Source organism: Ursus americanus, chromosome 21 (assembly GCF_024610735.1).
Source record: "Ursus americanus isolate L20-20 chromosome 21, mUrsAme1.1.p, whole genome shotgun sequence".
NCBI classification, from domain to species: domain Eukaryota; kingdom Metazoa; phylum Chordata; class Mammalia; order Carnivora; family Ursidae; genus Ursus; species Ursus americanus.
This window is the reverse complement of record NC_142147.1, coordinates 2,110,272-2,132,632: the sequence shown is the minus strand read 5'-3', so window position 1 is coordinate 2,132,632 and position 22,361 is coordinate 2,110,272. Positions and strand designations below refer to the sequence as shown.

The following is a 22,361-nucleotide window of genomic DNA, read 5'->3' as shown; positions in this document are numbered from 1 at the left end:
TTCCAACCACTCACCAAGCCCAGTAAAGGCTGCGCAGCATGCTGGGCCATCCAGCTCCCAACAGCCGGGCACGAGAGTCCTGAGAGAACTCCCCGGGCACGGAGGGGGGACCCCCCAGCACTGGGACCTTGGACACAGAGCTACAGCACATCCCTAAGAGACCCAGTGGTCCTCAGTGAGCACCCTGTTCACCTGACCACCCGACCCCACTTGAGGGAAGGGAATCATCCAGCTCATAACTCCTTAACAATGTCCACCATGGCAGGGAAAAGAGCAGGCGAGCAGGGGACGGGAAAACGGCAGACAGCCAGAGTCAGGACGATAAGGCAGCGGAAACTAGGAACACTGTGGTCTCAGCAGCAGCCTGGCAGGGAGAGCCCCCGTGGGACCTCAGTCGGGCTGCTGGCAGGACAGAGCGCTGCCTCCATGGCAGCCCTGCTCTGCTGGTCCTCTGGCCAGCCCTTGTTCCCACCAGGACCATGGCTCTCAGCTCGTCAGTGCTTCTGGCCTTCGGGGAGCCTGATACTTGGAAGGCAGAGGGCAGTGCTCCTGGGGCCTGTCCTCGGTGTCTGTCTGTGCGAAGAGGTACCTGTGATGAGATTCGGGTTGTGTATTTCTGGCAGGAGATCAGAGAAGTGGGGCTGTGTGTGTCACGTGAAACCAGGAGGGGCCTGAGGTCAGAGTCCTACTGCTGGTTAGTTAACATGGATCACTGGGATGGGTGCTGTTGGCCAAACCTCTCCCCAGTAAGGCCCCTCTTCCTCCTTGTAATCTTGATGGCTAAAAAACAGCCCCCAAAGCAGTCCATGTCTGAAGCCCTGGAGCCTATGAACCTCATCACCTGACACTGCAAAAAAAGGGTTTTACAGACGTGAAGGTGATCGTCAGAGGGCTCTGGCTCATCCAGACGGGCCCTAAATGCCATCACCTGAACCCCTGTAAGAGGGAGGCAGACAGAGGTCTGAGACACACAGAAGGGGAGAGGCCACACAAGGATGGAGACAGAGGTAGGAGGGGTGTGGCGACAGCCGAGGGCCACCTGGGCCGTGCAGCTGGAAGAGACAGAAGGACCATTCCCTGGAGTCTTCTGAGGGAGCGTGGTGACCGCGCAAACCTTGACCTCAGCCCAGGAATACTGACTGAGGACATGGGGCACAGTGACTGTGGACGTCAGGAACACTGAGGACATCGGGCACAGTGACTGAGGACGTCAGGAACACCGAGGACGTCGGTCACGCTGACCAGGGATGTTGGGCATGCTGACCAGGGACATCAGGAACTGCTGACGTCAAGCACGCTGACTGGGGACATTGGGCACGTTGACTGGGGACGTTGGGCACGCTGACTGGGGACGTCAGGCACAGTGACTGGGGACGTCAGGAACACTGAGGACATGGGGCACAGTGACTGAGGACATCAGGCACGCTGACTGGGGACGTCGGGCTTCCAGAAGAGCAACAGAATATGTTTTATGCCACCTGGTGTGCGGTCATTGGTATGGTGGCCCCTGGAAGCTAAGAGAGTAAGTGATAAGGGGAGATGTGGGGAGATGCTCTCAGATGGTGGAAATACGGTCTCCCCAGAAAGTTCCCACCGCTGGTGCTCCCACCCATCAAGGACACTGGCTGACCCCAGTATTACTGCGGTGGGTGAGAAAAACTTTAAAATCGGGGCTTCACAGCCCCACCTTCGACTTCGCTCTGAGGCCCAGCCTGGTTCCGAGGCCGCCGTGGCTGCTGAACTGTCTTCCTCAAAGGGCAAGCGCTCACACACACAGCCGGGGTGCGCCTCGGGGCACAGCGACGGGGCACCTGCTACGATTCCATGTGGCCCCGAGGGCCAGAGGGTGAGTGTCCGAGGCTCCCAGGGCTCCTCACTAGAACAAACTAGTGCACAGTCCAAAACCAGATGTCCTGTGGGCATAAGCAAGGACCAGGATACAGGAGGGAAGACGCCATCATGGCAACCGGGGGCTCATGGCCACAAAGTCCAGGGACACAGTGAGAAGGCTGAGAGCCAATCACAGAATAGCCTCTGGCCCCCAACAATCGCCATACCACGCGGGTGAGAGCGGGCTTGCCCCTCTGGGAGAAGTACGCAAAGACCCACGCACCATGCTCTCGGACTTACCACCACGTTCAGCAGTCCCCCGTAGGGCCCGATGTCTGGCTGCCACAGTCCCAGAATGTGTCTGTACCGATGGAGCACTGCAGGGAGAGACAGAGAGAGCAGGTCTTCATGCTGGAGCCAGCCAGTCTGCACTCCACAGTGACACACGGGGAAGGGCGAGATGAGGAGCCAGGAACTGTGGACAAACTACTCACGACGGCTGGGAAAAAAAGCCTTGGACATAAAGGTGGAGCAGATCGTTTAAAAAGTTTCTAAAGTTCTAAGAAGGGAAATGTCTTTCAAAACCATAACAAGACAGACAACAGGGCCACTATAAAACCCAGGCTCTGAGTGACCAGTGCCAATAATGCTGCCTTGAAAGACACAGAGTGAGCACCCTTGTAAGGTGGTGAGCCTCCCATCACCGAGTGAGTCAGAGACGGGGACGCCGCTTTCCTAGGGACAAAGGCAGATGGGGACTAGATTCTCCTAACGCTGGGACCTGGCATCTGTACTTGAAGTGTGTCTACAAAGCAAGTAGACTAAAAATCACCACTGGAGTGAACTGCCTGCCCCTGCTGGGCACGCAAGCCCGACAGCCCAACCCTAGCAACAGGTACCAGCCGTGACCCATGACAACCCATCTGGTCTCACACTACCCTGGGTGCACCGAGTAAAGCTGCTCGCCCTCCCTGCTGTGATGGGCCTCGTCCAGTCAGTTCACAGCCTGGAAAGAAAGGGCTTTTTCACGAGCAAGGAATGCCTTCCTGACTGAGCTGGGACATCAGTCTTTTCTAACTTGGGACTTGAAACAAACACAGGTTCTTCCAGGGTGTCGTGCCTGCCAGATTTCAGACCCCAACTGCACCCTCAGCTGCACTGGGTCTCCAGCTTACTGACGGCAGATCTTGGGACTTTTCAGCCTATGTTAACTGCAGAACCCAATTCCTTGGGATAAATGCATCCCTGGCAAAGGCACAGTGGGAGCCAGGGATGGGCTGGAGCACCAGAGCTGCACGATCACACCATTCTGTGGGAAGGGAGCCCAGCCAGCGGGGACAAGTGCGACCTGGAGACGTGATGGCAGCTATCGGGTGTGCACGTTGGCCCGGGGGGTACAGGGACGAGGAAAGTGAGGCCAGAGCAGCCCAGGCCTCTGAAGTATGCAGACAGCTGGCCGGCAACCACAGATAGCCGAGCTGTCAACCTAAGAACACAGGTGTCTAAACGAGCATGTGCTGTCTCCCAGACAGCTGCCGTTCATCCCGTGTGCAATCTTGTGAGCTGGTTTACAAGATGCACAGTAAATTCAGTCTGGTTCTTCTATGGTCAGACCCTGATGGGTTTTGTGCAATAAACAACAATAAGGATCAGGAACCCTGTGAACTCCACACAGGGATGTATACACACTCAAGGGTTCAGAGGTAAAATATGATAGTATCTGGCACTTAACTCTGAAATGTTTCAAAAAATAAGGTGGAATGTTGGAGAGATGGACACACAGACAACTGTGTGATAATAAAATGTTGTTGAGGGTTGTAGGATCTGGTGACGCTAACTGGGTGTTTGCTCTATAATCCCCTCCATTTTTTTTTTTTTGGTAGGTTTTTTAATTTTCATGATAAAATACTGGAGAGTAACATAAATGGGCCCATTCGGCATGACCATCCCCTCTTGTGTCCCCCTCCCCCTAGCCCCCAGCTTGACAGCTAGCGATGGTCTGGTTCTTTCCAAATCAGTCTCTGGTCTCAGAGCCCCTGGACTGCTCAAAGAACATGCAGGACTCTTGGCAATTCTGAAAGCAGAGTTCCCGGTTCTGCTTTAAAAGCTACAGCTCTTTGAAATAAAAACACTGCCCCCCAGCTGTCTGCTTGGAGTGGCAGCCCACACTGGGTGCATAAGCTCTCCACGTGTTAGAAAAATCCTTGTGCCCCTCATGGCCTCTGCGGGCACCACAGTGGCTCACTCAGCCTGGGATCACCTCAAGATGGTCGGGAAGAAAGACAGCATCACCGGGTGGGCTGCAAGCAGGGAACCTCTGAGCTAACCGCTGCATGGGACGAGCCCTTTCCTCGTGCAAATATAAGGTCTGTGTTTCAGGATGGTCGGGAAGAAAGACAGCATCACCGGGTGGGCTGCAAGCAGGGAACCTCTGAGCTAACCGCTGCATGGGACGAGCCCTTTCCTCGTGCAAATATAAGGTCTGTGTTTCAGGACATACACTGAAAAAACCACAGCCAACCAGAACCGAGTCCAGCATGAGCCCAAGGTGCCTCCAGGCCGAAGGTGTCCACCTGAGTCACACACGAACTCTGGGTGCCCACACCAGGAGGAGGGCCGGAGTTACAGAGTTACCCCCTAATGCTCAGGGCCCGGCTGGGAAGGCCGGCCGCTGAACGACACAAGGGGTGTGCACGTGTTCAGGCACTTTCCCTCATGCTCCCACTGGACCCTCTGCCGGACCCCGCACGGGCAGAGGAAGGGCCTGGCTGAGACGTCCTGGCACAAAGCGCCCCCCAGACCCAGAGGGGCTTCTGACCTGCAGAAGACCCCCAGCTCACAGAGCCCTCCCCACAAGGTTTCCAAACAGCCACGGGTCAGGAGAGGAGAAGGGGATCAGGGGACTGGGCAGGGGACCTGAGACATGGAGGCAACTGTGTTAGACCCTTCAGGTGCTTTATGGTCATGGGCATTAGGACATGGCACCTCAGTTCCCAGGCGCAGAGAGCCTCAACGCGAGAGAATTCTGAGATCTGTGACAATCGAGAAAACCGCTGCTCAGCCCCAGAAGGCAGGACTCGGGCCTTTCAGAATAATTCGTATTTACTCCAAACAAGGTAGCTCGCAGGCTGTTCCAGCCACTGGTCCCCGAGGTCAGTGTGGCTGTATCCAGAAAAACATTCTCAGCTCTAAGACACCCCCCGCCGTTCCCCAAAATGGGGGACATCATCTGAGCTAAGAGACCTCTCCACTCAGGCGCAGCGGGAAAACGCCCCGTCCTAGTCAGTGCCAGTGAATTCTCATCTGCCAGCAGGAAGGCCACTTAGGAAGGCAAGCGGGAAACTCCTGGCACGAGACAAGCACCAAACCCAAAAGCTCTGACTGTCCTCAGCACAGCGTGGGCGGGGAGCTGGCTCTCTTCCCCTGCGGTCGCACACACGGCCGCTGTGGCCCGCACATAGGACCGCTGGCACGGCCCTCAGTCGTTCCGGAATGACCATCTGAAGCTGCAGAGCAGGGATTTCGGGCGAGGGGTGTCCCACACGTCACTTTCGTCCAAAAGACGATCGTAAAGGCAACTAACATATCTCTTGCCACTTGCTAGTACCTTCTGGTAAATAAAAACAAAATCAGAGGGGACATGTCCAAACTCACTTCTTCAGGCCAGAAGGACCCCGATACCAAAAGGAGGCCACAAGGACTGAGAACACCAGGCCAGTGTCCCTGATGAACGTGGATGCAAAAATCCTCAACAAAATACAAGCAGATCCCACTCAACAGTATATTAAAAGGATCACTGGCCATCATCAAATGGGATTTATCCCGGGGATAAAGTGAATGGTTCAACATCCACAAATCAGTGTGGTAACAGCACCTTAACAAAATGAGGATAAAAATCAGATGCCCGGGGCGCCTGGGTGGCACAGCGGTTAAGCGTCTGCCTTCGGCTCAGGGCGTGATCCCGGCGTTCCGGGATCGAGCCCCACATCGGGCTCCTCCACTATGAGCCTGCTTCTTCCTCTCCCACTCCCCCTGCTTGTGTTCCCTCTCTCGCTGGTTGTCTCTATCTCTGTCAAATAAATAAATAAAATCTTTAACAAAAAAAAAAAAAAAATCAGATGCCCTCAATAGATGAAGAGCATCTGATAAAATTCAGTATCTACTTATGATAAAAACTCTCAACAAAATGGGTCTAGAAGGAACATACCTCAACATGATAAAGGCCATACATGAGAAAGCCCCGGCTGACATACTCAACGGGGAAAAGCTGAGAGCTTTCCCTCTAAGGTCAGGAACGAGGCAGGGATGCCCATCCTGGACACTTGTGTTCAACACAGTACTGGAAGTCCTGGCCTGAGCAATCAGGCAAGAAAAATAACAGGCGTCCAAACTGGAAAGAAACCTGTCACTGTCTGCAGACAACATGACACTGTATGTAGGAAACCCCAAAGACTCCATCAAAACCCAATAGAACTAGACAGGAATTACGTCAAGTTGCAGGATACAGAATCAACACCCAGAACAGGATCAGGAAGAACACATCCCACAGGCTCCGGGAATTTGGCCAGGTCATCGGCAGGCGGTCTCCATCTCCCAGACGCACTTCCCGCTGGTGCCCTCTGCCCTTTCCAGGACACCTTCCAGTTTCTGGACGTCCCAGTGGTCTCCCCCTTCCTCAGGACGCCCTGTGTGTTCCTGGCCCCACCGGGTGGACTGGACCGTGAAGCCTTCTGGTCAGACTCCACCCGTGCAGCTGAGCGCCCCGGCATCTATGCCCAAGCATTAAAAGTGGCCCACCCATCTCCTCACGAGAGGTGTGCGAAGTTCCGTCGAACTCCCTGTACCTACTAGAGCTATCGGGAGCACCGCCAGAGTTCTGGATGGCAACCTCAAAACCCGGAGCCCTGTGGTTACGGACGGTTACTACCAGTTCACACGCAAGGCCATGTGTTAGCTGCGTCATTAACGCGAGGCACCCGCCGCGACGCTCCCAGCGCCTTACAGACACGGACTGCCAAGAGTACCAGCAACAACATGCGGCCTGACAAAACAGGCAGAAGTGACACAGCCAAGCAGCTCAGTGGGGCCACAAAGGTCCTCAAAGGTCAGCTTTAGACGGGCTGACCTGCCTCTCCCCAGGGCGGTGTCTTCGGCTTGAGGCTGCTGAGCGTCTCTGGTCAGCAGAGACCAGAGAGACCAGGGGACCAGGGAACACGGGGTCTCAAGAGCTCCAGGAACAGGGCAAGTGGGTAAGGGAGACAGAAATAGTGCCAGGTCCCAGGTTCCTCACATGCCAGTCATCACAGTGGACATTTCTGGGAGGCTGGGCTGGATGAGGCACCTTTGCTCACTGACTGCTAAGCAGGAGGGTGGGTCAACCTAGGACACAATGTGCCAGAGGTAACTTCCACGAGGGTTCAGAAAGAACCCAGGTCATGCCTTCCGACTGCAGACGTGACCCACCCGACCCCCTTGACAGCCCAGCCAGCTCCTCACGCCTGCTCGTACACACTCCCGACGAGCCCCCTTGTCACCGGTCTGCACTCGAGCAGGTCAGGCTCTGGGCCTGATGACAAGAACAAGGTGGGCGTTGTCAGGAGCTGTGTCCAGTCCTTGCACACACCCTGAAGCACACTAGCTAGGTCCAGGCGTCTCCGCACGGGCGCCAGGATGGTCTCCACGGGACCAGCAAACACTTTGGCTGCACGTCCACAGTCTGACGGGTTAGGAGCGATCCCATAAGCAACTTCATTTCCTCTGCTCCCATTAGGTTTTGTTAGAAACTGTGCATCTGCGGAGACTCAGGAGCAGATCTGCTCCGGGCAGGCAACACAGACCCGTGGAGGGTTCAGAGGGGTGGGAGTAACAAGGGAACGGTGCCGTGTCCTTCTGGGGCGTCAAAGTGCCTTCAGTGCAGGCAGGTATGGTGATGTCTTTCCAACAAGACATTCACGTTCCACCTCAGCTCAGCCTATCAGCAGAGATGTGTACAGTGCGGCCCAGGGAAATTTCCAGACTCAAGTAATGCCAATCGAGCGGGGAATCAGGTTCTAAATAACCAAGTGCTGCTACTCACTTCTGCCCAGTGTGGCTATGCCGTATGATTTTTTTAACTCACATATGCTGTTACAATGTGACTAATGAAATCTAGAAACAAACCACTTACAGTTAATTCTGGAACAGAAGTGTTTTAAGGCTTCTATCCTGTCCTCTCCCCTCAGCCTCAACAAACGGTAAATACTAAAATGTGCATCACCGGAGTGGTCTTGCTGGTACTACCCAAAAACCCCAAAGCTGCTGTGGAATCCCGGCCCACGTCTGCAGCCAACCCGGGGCCACGGCTCAGGTGTGGCCTCTGCTGTGGCTGAGCCACAGAAAACAGCCAAGGTAAGAAAACAGCAAAAGCCAAGGAGGGCAGCTTGCTCGTAACACCCAAGCAGTCCTTGTGCCCGGAGTTAGAGGTCCCTCTCCATGCAGCTTCTCGGCCGTGCTCGCCCACAAAAGCCAAAGCCAGCAGGAGGTACGTACGGCAGGTGTAAACATCTCTGTACTCCATGTGCTCGTAATCGGGAAGAATTTTCATGAAACGTCCCGACTTCACACGAGGGTTTATACCTGAACAGACACAGCAGGGAAAGGGTAAAGATGGCTCTGCTTCCAGGATGGTATGAACAGTTTCCATGACTCAAACACCCTCCCTCACGGACAGCGGACACTTCCCGTTACACATGCAGCCCCCAGGGCCTCAGGATGCAAGCATTTGCCAGGGTGACCTGTCTTCCTTTAACCAAGAGCCACACCAGAAACTCAGGAAGACGGGAAAGCTCAGGACCCTTCTTTCTCGACAGCCACAGATCAAGGGAGCACACGGAGCGGGGAGAGCCGAGAGGTGGTGGCTGGGGGATGTTTTGGGAACCCCTGTGCCTGACTGTGGTCTCTCCCGTACACCTGGCATTCTCCATGACCTCTGCTGCGTGTGTGGTATCTGATTAAGGGCAAGGTTTGCCTGCCTCCGAACTCGGGCCACCTTACTCTTGAACCCGTCTATGCCAGGAACCAACCTTGATTTTCTGCCACCACCCATTCCAAAAGCTAAGTAATTTTCTCCCAGATGAGGCCTTCAGAGCAAATTCACAAAAACACGGTTCCTGCATCGTGAGCATGAAAATGGAAGCTGGCTCTGACTGGGGCGGATTCAACACTTGCAGACACTGAGTAAGGTCATCGTTCTGTGGATTTTGCAACCATTTTTAAGGGGTCAAGATTCAGTAGTGAAAAGCAATCTCCACATGTCCTCCTGCGCCTGTCCATGTCCCCAGCATTCCAGATGCACAGGCAAGCATGCTCACCTCGCCCTGTCCTTGTCCCCGCTCCCTCGTCCACCCCCAGCTTACCCCTGGCCACGCCATCTGCTGCTCACAGTTACTGCCCACCTGCCTGCCCACCTGTGCTCCACAGGACAGCATTACTGAGCTGAGCTCCATGGGGGCCTTAATTCCCACGTCTGCCCCCACACCTGGCAGGTGTCAGCGCCTGCCTTCCTCCAGGTGCTGTTCGGAATGCTTACTTCTAAACTCCTAAAGAGAATTCTGCCTTCAAGTTGCTTTCAGGTGGTATTGTCCAATGACCTAACAAACGCAAGCAGTCCAGTCATAAAATCTGACATAGTGGATACTCCTAGAAACCAGGTGACCATCCAGAAAACCCAGGACACCTGTGTGTCATGTGCACATACACACAGGTTGTTAGGACAGAACTGGGTCCTGCTCCAACACCAATGCTGTCGGCCAGCGTTTAAGTCCCTCCAATTCCACACTCCGGCTGTATTTATAATACTGAGTTCTGGGCAAGCATGGAGGAACCAAGGGGGGAGCCAGAGCCACATGGGCACCCACAGAATGGAAGGGGGGAAGCAGGGGCAGAAGTGGCTTTCTGCCTCTGGAATCTGGGCTTTGCAGACTGCAGAGAAGCACTGTCTGGCTGTGGAGATGAGAAGACAGGAAGGGATCAGGCTTTCAGGACATGGGACCACTACGGCCCCCTAGACCCGTGTCCCCTGAGACACGTCTTCCTGGGTCGGTGGAAGGTGGAGCGGAAGCAGGAGAAGAAAGCACAGGCAAGCAACAGCTAACAGGTCCTGAATAGCCAGCCTTGCTCTGGGGGCCAAGGGCAAGGATAGGGTCAGGAGGCAACTGCCGAGCTGGGAATGGTAGCTGGGGCAAGGACGATGAAGCCCAAGGCAAGGCCTCTGAAGGGCAGGGAAAAGCAGGGGGCTGGGCACGGCAGGGCAGAGGGCATGGCGGAGCCCCCAGGAGCTGTGCAGGTCGTGAGCACACTGACCCCCCAGAGAAAGGGCCATGAAGAACCTCCAGCCTGCTGACAGGAGAGCTCCCCAGTGTGAGCAAAGCCTACTCGGAACCACCACCTCCCAATCCCAAGCTGCCACAATCACAATGTGGAGAGAAGCCTCTGACGGGGCAAGGAACTGACGGGATGACAAAATCGGCCACATCCGAGGAGGGAGCACCGCCAGTGTCTCCTGAGGAGCCGGCCCTACATGGAAACCCCATGCTCCCCTGCAGCCACATGAAGGAGGGGCATCTCAGCGGGAGAACCTGAGTGACAGACCCGCTAAGAAGAGGGACACGGGGAGAGGCTGCAGCCGGCGCACCCAGACCCTGGAGGGGCTGGCCAGGGCTTCAGCTGGCTCTCCGCGACCCGCCTCCCCCTCAGTCCTGAATCGGAGGTGTTCCCACTCCCGGGGGAGGCGTTTAGGAAGGAGTGCCACCGGCTCTGCTTTCAGTGGAGAACATTTCAAAAGAATGTGAAAAATGAAATCTACCAAGACAGATTTAAGATGAAATCTTAAGGTCTTTTTAAGATTTTATTTATTTTTGATTGAGCATGAGGAGAGGGAGAAGCAGGCTCCCCACTGAGCAGGGAGCCAGGGAGCCCGACTCAGGGCTCAACCCCAGGACCCTGGGATCATGACCTGAGCCGAACACAGACACTTCACTGACTGAGCCACCCAGGCGCCCCCTTAAGGTCCTTTTAAGAGCAGTGAACAATCCACTTCAGGCCGAAGAGAACTGGTCCCCATCGTCTCTTACTCTGTTCTTTGATCCCCAGCCCCGGGGCTCTAACACTGCACAAAGCAGCGCCGAGGGGTGAACCCACAGGCTGCTCCCTGCAGGTCGGTGCCGGGGTGCAGCTCCTGGGTGGTGTCAGTGTGAACAGAGATCTTCATAGCCTCATGCTAAAGGGGCACCGAGGAAAGACATCTGGGGCTGGGGGGACTCGGAGCACTCAGACAGGGTGTGTCACTGGTGACTCTGCAAAGCAAAGGAGCAGAGAACAAGAAATGGGGGTTGGGGGGCTCAACGTGGGGACAAGAGGCTGAAGGGCAGACGGAGCCCCAAAAGGGGGAGCCTGACATGGGGCTGCAGGCAAGTGGCCGTGGAAGCCTGCAGGAGTGGCCACACTTCCCAGGGAAGCTGCTGTCCACGTGCCCCTCGGGCTGCGGGCCCAAGATCCAGGGAAAGGGATGCCTCTGGAAATACCCCAGGGTTATTCCCAGTGCAGCCACGTTTCTCAGATCTAAGGGTTCTCCACACCTAATAGAAGACACCATTATCTGTGACGGGCTGAAAAATAAGGACGGGACACCGCCAGAGATGGAGATGAGACCCCCTTGTGTCAGGGCTGCTGCTCCCGGCGCCGTCCGCGGAGCACCAGCTACGACTCTCAGAAGGTGTCGAGAGGCAGCTGTGGACCGCGGGTCACACTCTTTGCACTCCCATCGAGGGTGCTCACTCTGCTTCTGCCTTTGAACACAGGGGACCATGGCCGGCAACAGGTTCACTTACGCTTGGCATAGACGTCTCTACAAGACACGCCCGTGATGTCCAGCTTCCTCAGGTTCTCACAAACGCCATACTCTGCAACAAGAAACATTTGCTGGAGTTCACAGTCAAGAAGTCACGAGGCAGCAGAAACAGACAGAAGGCGGGGAAGGACGGTGCATGCCAAAGCCTTGGCCCTGTCTTCAAGGCGGAGTCTGTCCCTTGCCGTTACACACACAGTCAGCACCGGCACTCACCGCTGAGGCCATGATTCTATGTTTAGACCACACTTGACAAAACAACAATCCACGCTAACACGATAAGCTCCAGAAGCCAACCTGCACAAACCCCAAATCAGACAATCCCCAGCTTACGAAGAGAGTATGGCACAAACTCAATGGTCAGGAAACAGCACGTTCCCATGGGAATGAGATCATCCTTGGTGTCAGGGTCTCACGAAGGCCCCCTAAACCCACACTGCGTGGCTCACCAGGCTACTGGTTCTATGAAACAAAGCCACGAGCCCATGAGGGGAGACCTGGGTGAGAGCCTGGGTGAGGGTCTGGAAGGAGGAGCTGCACATCCACATCCCTTTGGCACCAGGCCCCTAGACCCCAGCCAGCGGCGGATATCCTGGATGCCCTCCCCGCCTCCCTGTCCTCACCCTCACCCAGCTGAGGGCACCCTCCTGCTTCCTCCTCCCTGTCCCTACCCCACCCCACTTCTCCAAGTCACCCACCCCAGCTTCCCAGCTGAAACCTCGGGTCCTTCAGGTCGGGTCCCAGCAAGGCTCTGCAAGGAAAGCACCATACTGAAGTAATCACCACGAATCCAACCGCCTGGGGGGCCAAGAGCTAACAGTGACTGCACCTGCCTGCTACCAAGCTCTGCATGAGCCAGGCACCGCTGGCAGGCCTGACAGCTGCTACTGTCTTCGCCCATTTCAGTGAGCAAGAAAACGTGCAGAGGCCCGTGGCCTGCACGAAGGAGCAGAGCTTGTGGTGCGGAACCCAGAGCTGAAGCCTAAAAGGGGCACCTCATAGTGGTGAGCAGAGCCCCCGCTGCCCAGGCCCTCACACCATCCCCACCAGGACTCTCTCTGCTCATCCGGGGTGCAGGCGTTCAGCTGCGGCTTCCCAGGACAACCACCTCCGTGACCAGCACTGTGCCCCCATCACAGGAAGGGACGCCAAGGCTGGGCAGGGCTGGCATCTCAGCAGTCCGTCCGAAACGCGGATTCATGCAGTGTGGCCAGTAGTGGCCGAGTGCTGTCCCCTCACGTGTCACTCCAGATGGTGCCTAAATCCTCGCAAGGTCTGGTCTTTTATTACCAGCCCTAACGCTTTTATGAACTGATGGGATTCCAACAGTACACAAGCAAAGCTCCAGAGGCACAGAGGAGAGAAGGTATTTGGGGCGAGTGTCTCTCCCGACGGGGCCTGCCCACAGAAGCCCCGCTTTCCCTACCACCTCTGCTGAGGAACAGACGTGACATTAAAGACTCGTAAGATGTAAATCACGGCCTTGCTCACTATCAGGCAAAAAAATAAAAAGCATATGTTTTATCCTGCTGCCAAGAAAAAATGTGGACTCCATTCTGGAGGATAATGCAAGTCGTAGGAGCCTGTGAGGACAGACGGATGAAACACACCGTCTGTGTGTCTGGGGCAGGGACACAGCAACACCCGCGTGCAAGGGGTCCCCAGCATCGGAGAGAACACAGCTTGTCCAAACCCGCCTCACCCGTGGACCAGCTGAATGGGCCACCCTTGCCCTGGCCAGCAGAACACACCGGAACAACCGGTCTACCCCAGTCTCACTGAGAAGCACTCTGCTCTGTACAAACTCTCTTCGCCATCTCCTGCTGGCTCCGTGACGCCCATGCTGGCCAAGTGGCTCCTCCTGAAACACCCAGTCAGCAGTCACTACTCTGGCTCGCCATAAATACACTTCGGCTTTCTCTTGTGCAAACAACGCACTTCAGAATTGTTACCGCATAACGACATTGGTGCACCGGTTCGTTCCTGGGCGGCTGTGAAAGGACAGCTCCCTTTCTCGGTTCCAGCACACTGCTGGTACTTGCGGTAACAGACAAGGACAGTCTCTTACTGCCTCGTTGATGAAGTGGGGTGACTGCAGGGGGCAGGGGTCCTCTCCTTTGTAATATGTGCAGTGCTGCAGGCAAGACACCGTGACTCTCGGTGCCAATGGTTGGATACGGGGCACAGCCCTGAAAACGCATCCCGGTGCGCTCCCGTGGCTGACGGCACCTGAGGTCTACCTGGGCCTTTGCGAGGCATGCGTTTTGTTGCTTAGTCATTTCTCTGGGCCCAGGCTGTGAAGGCTGGTGACCCGGCTTATGATTTTTGGATCAGACTCCAGCGCACACTCCAACCTGACAGAAGCAATGCTTCTGAATGGCTCTAAGGGTTTTAGCCGGGAGGCGGCCTCATCATAAATATCTACACATATTGTGTCCAGAAATGCTCCCGTGGCACAGGATATGAAGTTGCACAAGCAGACGAAGCGTCCACAGAAACACTGTGGACAATCAGAAGAAAAGCAAAACTAGGGTGGAGCGCTGATAAATAGAGCAATCCTTGGTCGGTTTTTCTTAACGTTTCCAAATGGTCACCATAAATCCACCAAAGCAGAAGAATGTCACTCTGACCCAGCCGTTCCTACGAGAATTGTCGGGTGTTTTCCACCTAATGGCAAAATCTTTCTTTTAAAGAGGGGCTAAGAACAATGCCACATCCTCCAATTGTTCTGTAAACGGTCCCAAAAGCCATCAAGGGAAACTGTCCTTAAAATAGCTTGAAGGCCTGTGTACTCACCAGCACCGTGTATCTTCCCTTCCAGAACAACCACCCAGTGTGAACTCTACCCTCCGGCACAGTTCCTGTCCCCGGTGACTGCAAGTGAGCACACAGCCCATGCCGCCTACAGATGCTTCTCAATCCAACACTGGATTTGATGTTACAGGCTGTCAATCCAAAAAGTTTCCTTGGTGGGGCGTCCGGCTGGCTCACTCGGTGGAGCGTAGGACTCCTGATCTCAAGGTTGGGAGTTCAAGCCCCATGATGGGTGTAGAGATTACGTAAATAAAAACTGAATCTATTATATAAAGGAGCTTAAACAATTCTTTTTTGGAAGTATTTACTCCAAAGATAACAAAAACAAAACAAACCAAAAAGCTGGGAAGGGAGAAACATGGGTAAGCCGGACTTGGGGGAATTTATAAAATGAAATGGTCATGCTGTGGAGAACAGTATGGGGATGCAGAATTACCCTAGGATCCAGCTACCATTCTACTTATGAATCTAGCCCCCAAAGAAGTGAAAGTGGGGGCTCAGATACTTCTACACCTGGGCTCACAGCAGCACTCCTCACAAGATCCGAGAGATGGAAGCAACACAAGTGTCTGCGGGCAGATGGGCCCATCAACACAACGTGGTGCATCCACTCAAGGGAATGTGATTTAGCCTTAAAAAGGAAGTAAACTCTGTCACCTGCTGCAGTATGGATGAACCTGGGGAACATGATGCTCAGGGAAATAAGCCAGTCCCCAAAAAACAAATATACTGTATGAGCACCTCCATGAGATACCTGGACAGTCAAACTCACAGAGACAGACAGCACGGGGGCTGCTGCAGGGGGGAGGGGAGCTGGTGTGTAAGGGGACAGAGCTGCAGGTGAGCAAGATGCACCAGTGCTGGGGGCGGGGGGGGGGGGGGTGCGCTGCACAACACCGTGAATGCACTGAGCTACTGAATGCCACAGAGCCATACACTTAAAAATAGTCCAAACGGCAATTTTTGCTGGATGTATATGTTACCATAATAAAAAAAAATGAAACTGCCACTTCAAATATTCCAGTCGGAAAATTTCCAAAAAGCTATTTGAAAAATGTTTTGCCAGGAGGGAGGAACAGCCTAGTACTTTGGCCCAGTCAAGTCAACACGTAAGCGGCAGCCTCTTGTGACCTAACTGCCCGGGGCTGCCAAGCGCTCTTCACTCTTTCCTGTCCGAGAGCTCGGGGCTGCATGATGGGCTTTACCAAAAACTCCCTGTCCCCACAGCACATGTCTGAACATGCACTAACTCTGGTCCGTCTCTGTGGGTGGGAGTGGGTTAGAAGTTTTCTCTCTCTCCCTTCCCACTGCAGGAAAACCCAGCAGACACAGCTCTGCTTCTCGAGGCTCCTTCCCTGGAGGAGAAGGTGGAGATTCAGGGACACGGGAGCTGTGGCAGCCAGGGCTGAGATGCGCACACGCATCGGAGTAGATAATGTGACAAAGAAAGTGAGTGTGATTCTTCCGTGCACTGCGTGGGTACCGGGAGGCTGCCACAGCGGGGACCTGGTCTCATTCTCCCAGTAAATGCCAGTGAGGAGGGAGAGCGGCCACACTGGACAAGCACAGCACAAGACACTACCTGCAGTGAGTCTGTGGGCCGACAAGATTCATCTGGAAAGGGAGGTTCTCTCCCAGCCCTGAAGGGAGTCGGGTGGCAGAGATGGGAGTCCACAAGAAGAGTCTTAGGTAGAAAAGCAGCCTGGGCTATTCACCTGAGGGGTGCCAGCACAGGGGTACCTGGAAATGCAGGTGGGGGTCCAAGGAGGCCACTGCACCACTAGGTGAGTCAGAGGCAGGAGGAAAGGACAGGGTGACCCAGACGTAGTACTGGGCAAGCAGGAGGGGGCCAGGGAAAAGAAGGGCTGGAGCGCACACCAGAGGCTTTCCTACTCGCTCTGCACTCACAGGGTCCTCTAAATAAAATTAAAGGGCAGTTTGATCAGAAAGACTGATTTGTGTTTGTACTAAATTAGGGGATAATTACACTCCTTAATAAAATAGGGTTCACACTTTAACTTCTGAGGCTAAAAAAGAAGTCAAAGGCAGTGGCAGGGGCTAGCAGGAGAGGGGACCTCCCCCAGGCGGGATGGAGGGGTTGGACTACCAGCCCCCAGGCTTCGCAGCACAGCTGCTGGGTGCCGATATCCAAGAACACCCTTAAACCCCTATGGTTCTCCAGCACACTGCCCTACTCAGCTATTACCGTAACTGCATGAAGCGCTTTTTGTTTTTTTTTAATAACATAGCAGATCTGGAGAAACACTCTGCAGCCACCGCATCTTAGGATGGAAGACCGTAAAACTCAGAACCTGGACCCGCCCACAGTGTCTCCTATTCAACACCTGGACTGTTTGGGAGGCTGAACAAACAGCTCCCCAGGATGGCTGAAACCACCTACAAGATTAATGTGATTCGTTCTCAACAAACTCAGGCCACGTGAAGATAAACAGTCTCTGTGCCAACAGACACCATGAGAAGCTGCTCTCGTGCAGGGAGAGGACTCCCAGGGCAGGCACCTGCTGGCCAAGGGAGACCGATTCCCGCTAAGGCCCATCTGTCACCCTGAGACACCCACCCTTCCTGAATGCACACACACCCGCTATAGGCTGCCCATGTATGAGACCAGGAGAGAAGTCTGTGAGCCTGACTCTGACAACACCTCCCCCTGGACGTCATCTAGTATTTCCAACACTTCCCTGCTCCTCCACTGATGCTCCACGCGCAGGCCTGGCCGGCTCCAGTTCACCAGCCTCTCCATCGCCACCGGGTGGACAGTGATGGTATCGCTGGCAAAGGATGCTGACTCATGGGTTCCAAATCCTGCCCATCTCCGGAAAGGGCCTTCGTTTTCGAGAGGACACTTGTTCCTCTGCAAAGTCCCAAAGGCAACCTTGTGTTTGCATGCCCTTTCCAGCCAGAAAGACAAACCCAGAGCCTCAAATGCATTACGTAATCATTTCATAAACACAGGAAAACAGTGACAATGGCAGTGCCTGGTCGTCTAACAACCAATCAATTTTTTTTGGCAGGGTACTATTGTCTGTCCAATTAAATATGGCCAGGGAGAAATCTTTACTCGATGCTGTCTGGGTACCAGGTTCACTTTCTAGCTGTCTTTTTTAAGGTGGAAATGAAGTCTCAAAAATGCTCCCCTATGAGGCGCCACTGTCCTTTACCCTTTCCTGCTTTGCTAAGGGAAAGCAGCATAAGAGAGTCGACTTGCAAAAATACAGAGAACTGTAGTCCTTTCAAGTGGCAAAGCAGAAGAAAAAGACAAAGGTTTTCCCTCCAGTTCTGAGATCCTGCCGCATGTGCAGGAGGGGGGCGAGTTTCCCCTTCGCGTGGTTGCGGCGTGTGTTACTACCACCTGAACAGCTCATCCACCTGCCAACAAAACCAGTGGGCTCAGCAAGGATCCGCTTTACAGGAATCATAAAAATCCCTAAAGCCAACCTTAAAACGAACAACTTGCCCAGTTCCCCTCTTCCCAAGACGACCATCCAATTTCAGTCTTACTTAACAAAAGCCACGTTTCTCATGTTTTGCATCAGCATATCATATAGGACAGAAACAGCATGTTGTTCTGCTTGCAAAAACAGAATTAAATACTGGTTTTTAATTCCTCATTCCTGTCGTAAAAATCCTACATTATTGGAAAAGAATTATTCCTAATTATGATAGACTTTAAACCCACTTTAGACTTACAACAAATCAAAATATTATACAAATATCATTCGGGGCGCCTCAGTGGCTCAGTCACTAAGCGTCTGCCTTCGGCTCAGGTGATGATCCTGGGATCCCGGGGTCCTGGGACCGAGCCCCACATCAGGCTCCCTGCTCAGTGAGGAGCCTGCTTCTCCCTCTCCCTCTGCTGCTCCCCCTTGTTTGTGCTCATTCTCTGACAAATAAATAAAATCTTTTAAAAAAATCATTCTGTGTGGCAAAAAAACTTAACATCAAGGGAAGAAATGGGCAAATTATGTATTATAAATTCAAAACCAGGATCTGACAGGTACTGAGCTGAACAATATGAAATTCTTGTGTCTGAATATTTAAAGCTCAGTGTGGAAGGGGAAAATACACGTATGAGCATTTCCTTTGTTTCTAATTTTGTCTTTTGTTCTTGTTTGAATATTTTGATTTAGAACTACGGTCTGAATGTAGGCTTCAAAATTCACCAAGTAAATGGTGAAGTATTAACAAAAGAAAAGCCTCGTCAGGGTCAAAGGCAAAATAAGGCACTTGGCTTCTACCCTCAGAAGTCTGAGAAATGATGACTTATTTATAGCCCCACATGCAAGTAACTGCAGGAGGCCGGCAGCCAAAGGAGTGATGCATCAAAAAAAGTGTTTACCCTCGCCCTGGCCTCCGCCTGCCCTGGGGGCTGGGCTTGGTTTGGTTTGTTTCCTGAAAGAGGATAAATACCACCTAGTTACGACTTTGCCCCAAAATCAGGAGCACAGACTTGACTTCTCACCAGTAACCTTCTTTCACCTGCCTAGAGAAATACCCCTAGAAAATATTTGACCCAACAGCTCCAGTATGCAGCAGGCTAGAAAGGCCAAAGTTCTATAAAAATAACTGATTTATTGCTAGGACACTGGAAATTGTGAGCTTCTCACCAAACATCATAAATATAGCCACCTCATTTTAAGTTTCTAGTGCTACCCTCTACCCCGACAAACTCACCCTATCATTTTAGGAAGGGCTCTCAAACACACATGCCTTGTCTGCCCCCTGAAAGTCAGTCATGGCCCCAAATTCTCTGAAGCAATAGAACACAGGTATACGCTCTTCTCTTTGCCACTCTCATTTTTGTAGCTTGTTTTCTGTTCTGGAAGATCCAATTATCAAAAGACAGAAAGCAAACATATAAACATGCATATTCACTAGTCTCACTCAACCTCCCAAGACACTAAAAACTGGAGCCACTATTATACCCATCAGGGCTGGACCAGACCCAGAAGTTCTGTTCCTGGACACCTGCCAGCCTGGGACAACTCACCCCCTCAACCAGCCTGAGACCCGCCGTCCTGCCCACCACGGCTGGGAGGGCTTTGGTTTTTACCTAAATGCAGTTGGGGCTTTGACCTTTCAACACTCACCTTCACCAAATGTCTAGTTCAGGAAAGATGAACTTTGGGAGCTAAGAGAACTAAGATCAGACCCATCCCATACCTGACTGTTCTTACATATGTAATGAGACTAACTCTATGAGACATCTATGAATACCACGTAGGATTACCAGGCATCCAATTTTTGACATAGACAAGCTGGAAATTAAGGCTACCAGAACGAACTAGCGAAGCTGAAGATCTACCGACCATCTTCATGACCTTGGGATGAAAATCATTACTTAAACCCAAAATACGTAAGGTTGATTAACACTAACTTTCACAAAAGTCATTTTAAATGAGGCTAAATAGCATATTACTATAGACTATTAAGGAAATGTCTTGAAATATGTTAAACAGAAATCCATCCAGACGAAATAAATAAAACTCACAAATCAGTAAGGAAAAAAAGGGGCAGAAAGTGGGCAGAGTAAGGATAAGCAAATAAGGAAAATCCAAACCACCAATAATATTTTTTTAAATGTGCATCCTCACTAGTTACCGAACACATGCAAATTAAAATAATTAAAAATGGATCATTCGGAGTAGAGATCATTTGGCAGATACTGGACTGACTGGGGTAACAGAGCAGCTGGACCAGAAACAACAGCTGCTTTGTGATGAGATGGTGCGGACTGAACATTTGTATGTCACCTTTTGTGACTTGTCTGCTCATGCTTTAGTGTCAGGGGGCAGGCAGCTAAAATCACTGCTGGAACAATCGGGCAGTACCTAGTGAAACCGCAGGGCTCACAGCCCACCGCCCACAGCCCCAGCAGCACCACTCCTGCATGTACCCTATCTATATTCAACAGACAGGGAGATCGTACACGGTATACAACAAAAAAATAAGGGAAGGAACAAAGTGTGGTCTCTTCAAGTTATGAACCACCACACAGCATTTAAAAAGACTGAACCAGACACAAATGTATTCACATTAATGGAACTTAAAAAACGAGTTCACAAGGGAAAAAACCAGATGCACAATACTTACAGTATGATATGTTTCTAAAAATTAAACCATCACAAAATGTGATATCTGGGGATGTATACAAGCATATGTATACACGAGTAAATTAAACCCAGGACAGTGGCTGCTTCTTGGAATAAGAAGGGCAATGCTGGTCAGAAGTGACTTGATATCAGCTGAGATGTTTTCCTTAAAAAAGGTAGAGGGGGGCGCCTGGGTGGCTCAGTCGGTTAAGCATCTGATTTTGGCTCAGGTCATGATCTTGGGGTCCTGCGATGGAGTCCCACATGGGGCTCCTCACTCAGCGGCAGTCTGCTTCTCCCTCTGTCCCACCCCTGCTTGTGCTCGCTCACTCTCATATAAATAAAATCTTTAAAAACCTAAAAATGTTAAAAATGTAAAAAGATAAAGGAATCAAAAGCAAATATAACAAAAGAATTAACAGTTATTTATTGGGGGTGACTAGGAATATGCCTGTTTACCATTTTTGTCTTTCTTTTCTTTTTTTTTTTTTTAATTTCTCGTAATGAAAATTTTCCTAGTATGTCTGTCCGGCTTGGTGGACAAGATGCCTTGCTTCTAATGTCACACTGTCTCTTGCCCCGGGGAAAGCGGAACTGAGAAGTGCTCCCAGAGGCAAGGACTGCAGTCCTGCATCTGTCCCCCAACTTCCTTCAACATCTTCATCAGAATTTCCTGCACTTCCATTAGCAACTCTAAGAATGCACCCCGAACTCTAAACCCAGTGACTTTTAATCCATACCATACCTTGGAGTTTTTTTGATTACACAAATGTCTTCGTTACTCTCTGTTCCTACAGTTGAGCTAGACGTGTTCCAGTTCCCCAGAGACAAACCCACCAGAAACCACCACATAGGTCCAGCTGACCGATGGAGAAACTTCTCAAAGCACAATGGAACACCGGTGACGAATCTGGGTCTTACAAGTGTACAAGAAGCAAAACAAAGCAAGTGAAAAGGTAGAGTTCACAGAAAACATGGAACTTTCTTTGCCTCTATTTTAAAATGTCAAAAGAAATGCACTTGCCACATATATGACAAAAGGATAATACTGCTAGTATTCAAGGAGATCTTACAGATTTGTAAGACAAAAATAGACCCTTCAAGAGACATAAACAAAAACACACAAATAAGGAATCACAAGAGATCAAATAAAATGGCCAAGAAGCCTCACAATAGAACATTACCATTTAGGGGGTGAGAGCTTCATATGTGTGATCTCATTTATCGCCCAAAGTGACCCTACGGGAGCAGCACTTCCCAAAAATACTTGGGAAGGTGAAGCATGCCCAGGATCTCAAAGCACATAAACTGAGCCTGGCCTGCAGACTTAAACTCCGGACTCCTGGCCACTGAGCTTCACTGCAGAGATTAAGATGGCTGATCCCCTTGTTGCAGAGCATCTGGGGAAAGGCCTTCTCATGCACCTTCTCTGGGGATGCAGATGCCAACAGCTGGGCAATGGGCATCTACACCATCAGTGTGCATAGCCTACTACCCACATCCCTCCTCTGAGAGGAAGTGCACCCCAAGAAGATAATCTCAGAAGTCCTAGAAGGCACAAGTAAACATCACACATTTCTACAAAACTGCGCAAAAGCAACCCTGACAGCACTGTTGATGACAAGAAAAAACTGCAAACTCAAAAGTCAATCGGTAGGGGCCTAACTGGTCTGGTGGCAGATGTATGCAGTGGAATCCCACAAAGCGTTTTCATACTAAACTGT

At 52.2% G+C, this 22,361-nt stretch overlaps 1 protein-coding gene across 3 annotated transcripts in view; it reads right to left on the bottom strand.

Moving 5' to 3' along the window:
- The window catches only part of FBXO31 (F-box protein 31), a 39,526-nt gene that overhangs the window by 15,914 nt on the left and 1,251 nt on the right, over window positions 1-22,361 (bottom strand). For 2 of the 3 annotated variants that reach the window (XM_087870392.1, XM_045772653.2), the window contains exons 2-4: window positions 11,697-11,768; window positions 8,359-8,445; window positions 2,131-2,207 (exon numbers count right to left, since the gene is read on the bottom strand). In XM_087870392.1, the coding sequence (XP_087726518.1) occupies window positions 2,131-2,207; window positions 8,359-8,445; window positions 11,697-11,768 (236 nt within the window). The remainder of the gene's footprint in view (window positions 1-2,130; window positions 2,208-8,358; window positions 8,446-11,696; window positions 11,769-22,361) is intronic. The other variant, XM_045772654.2, reaches the window with a different exon arrangement.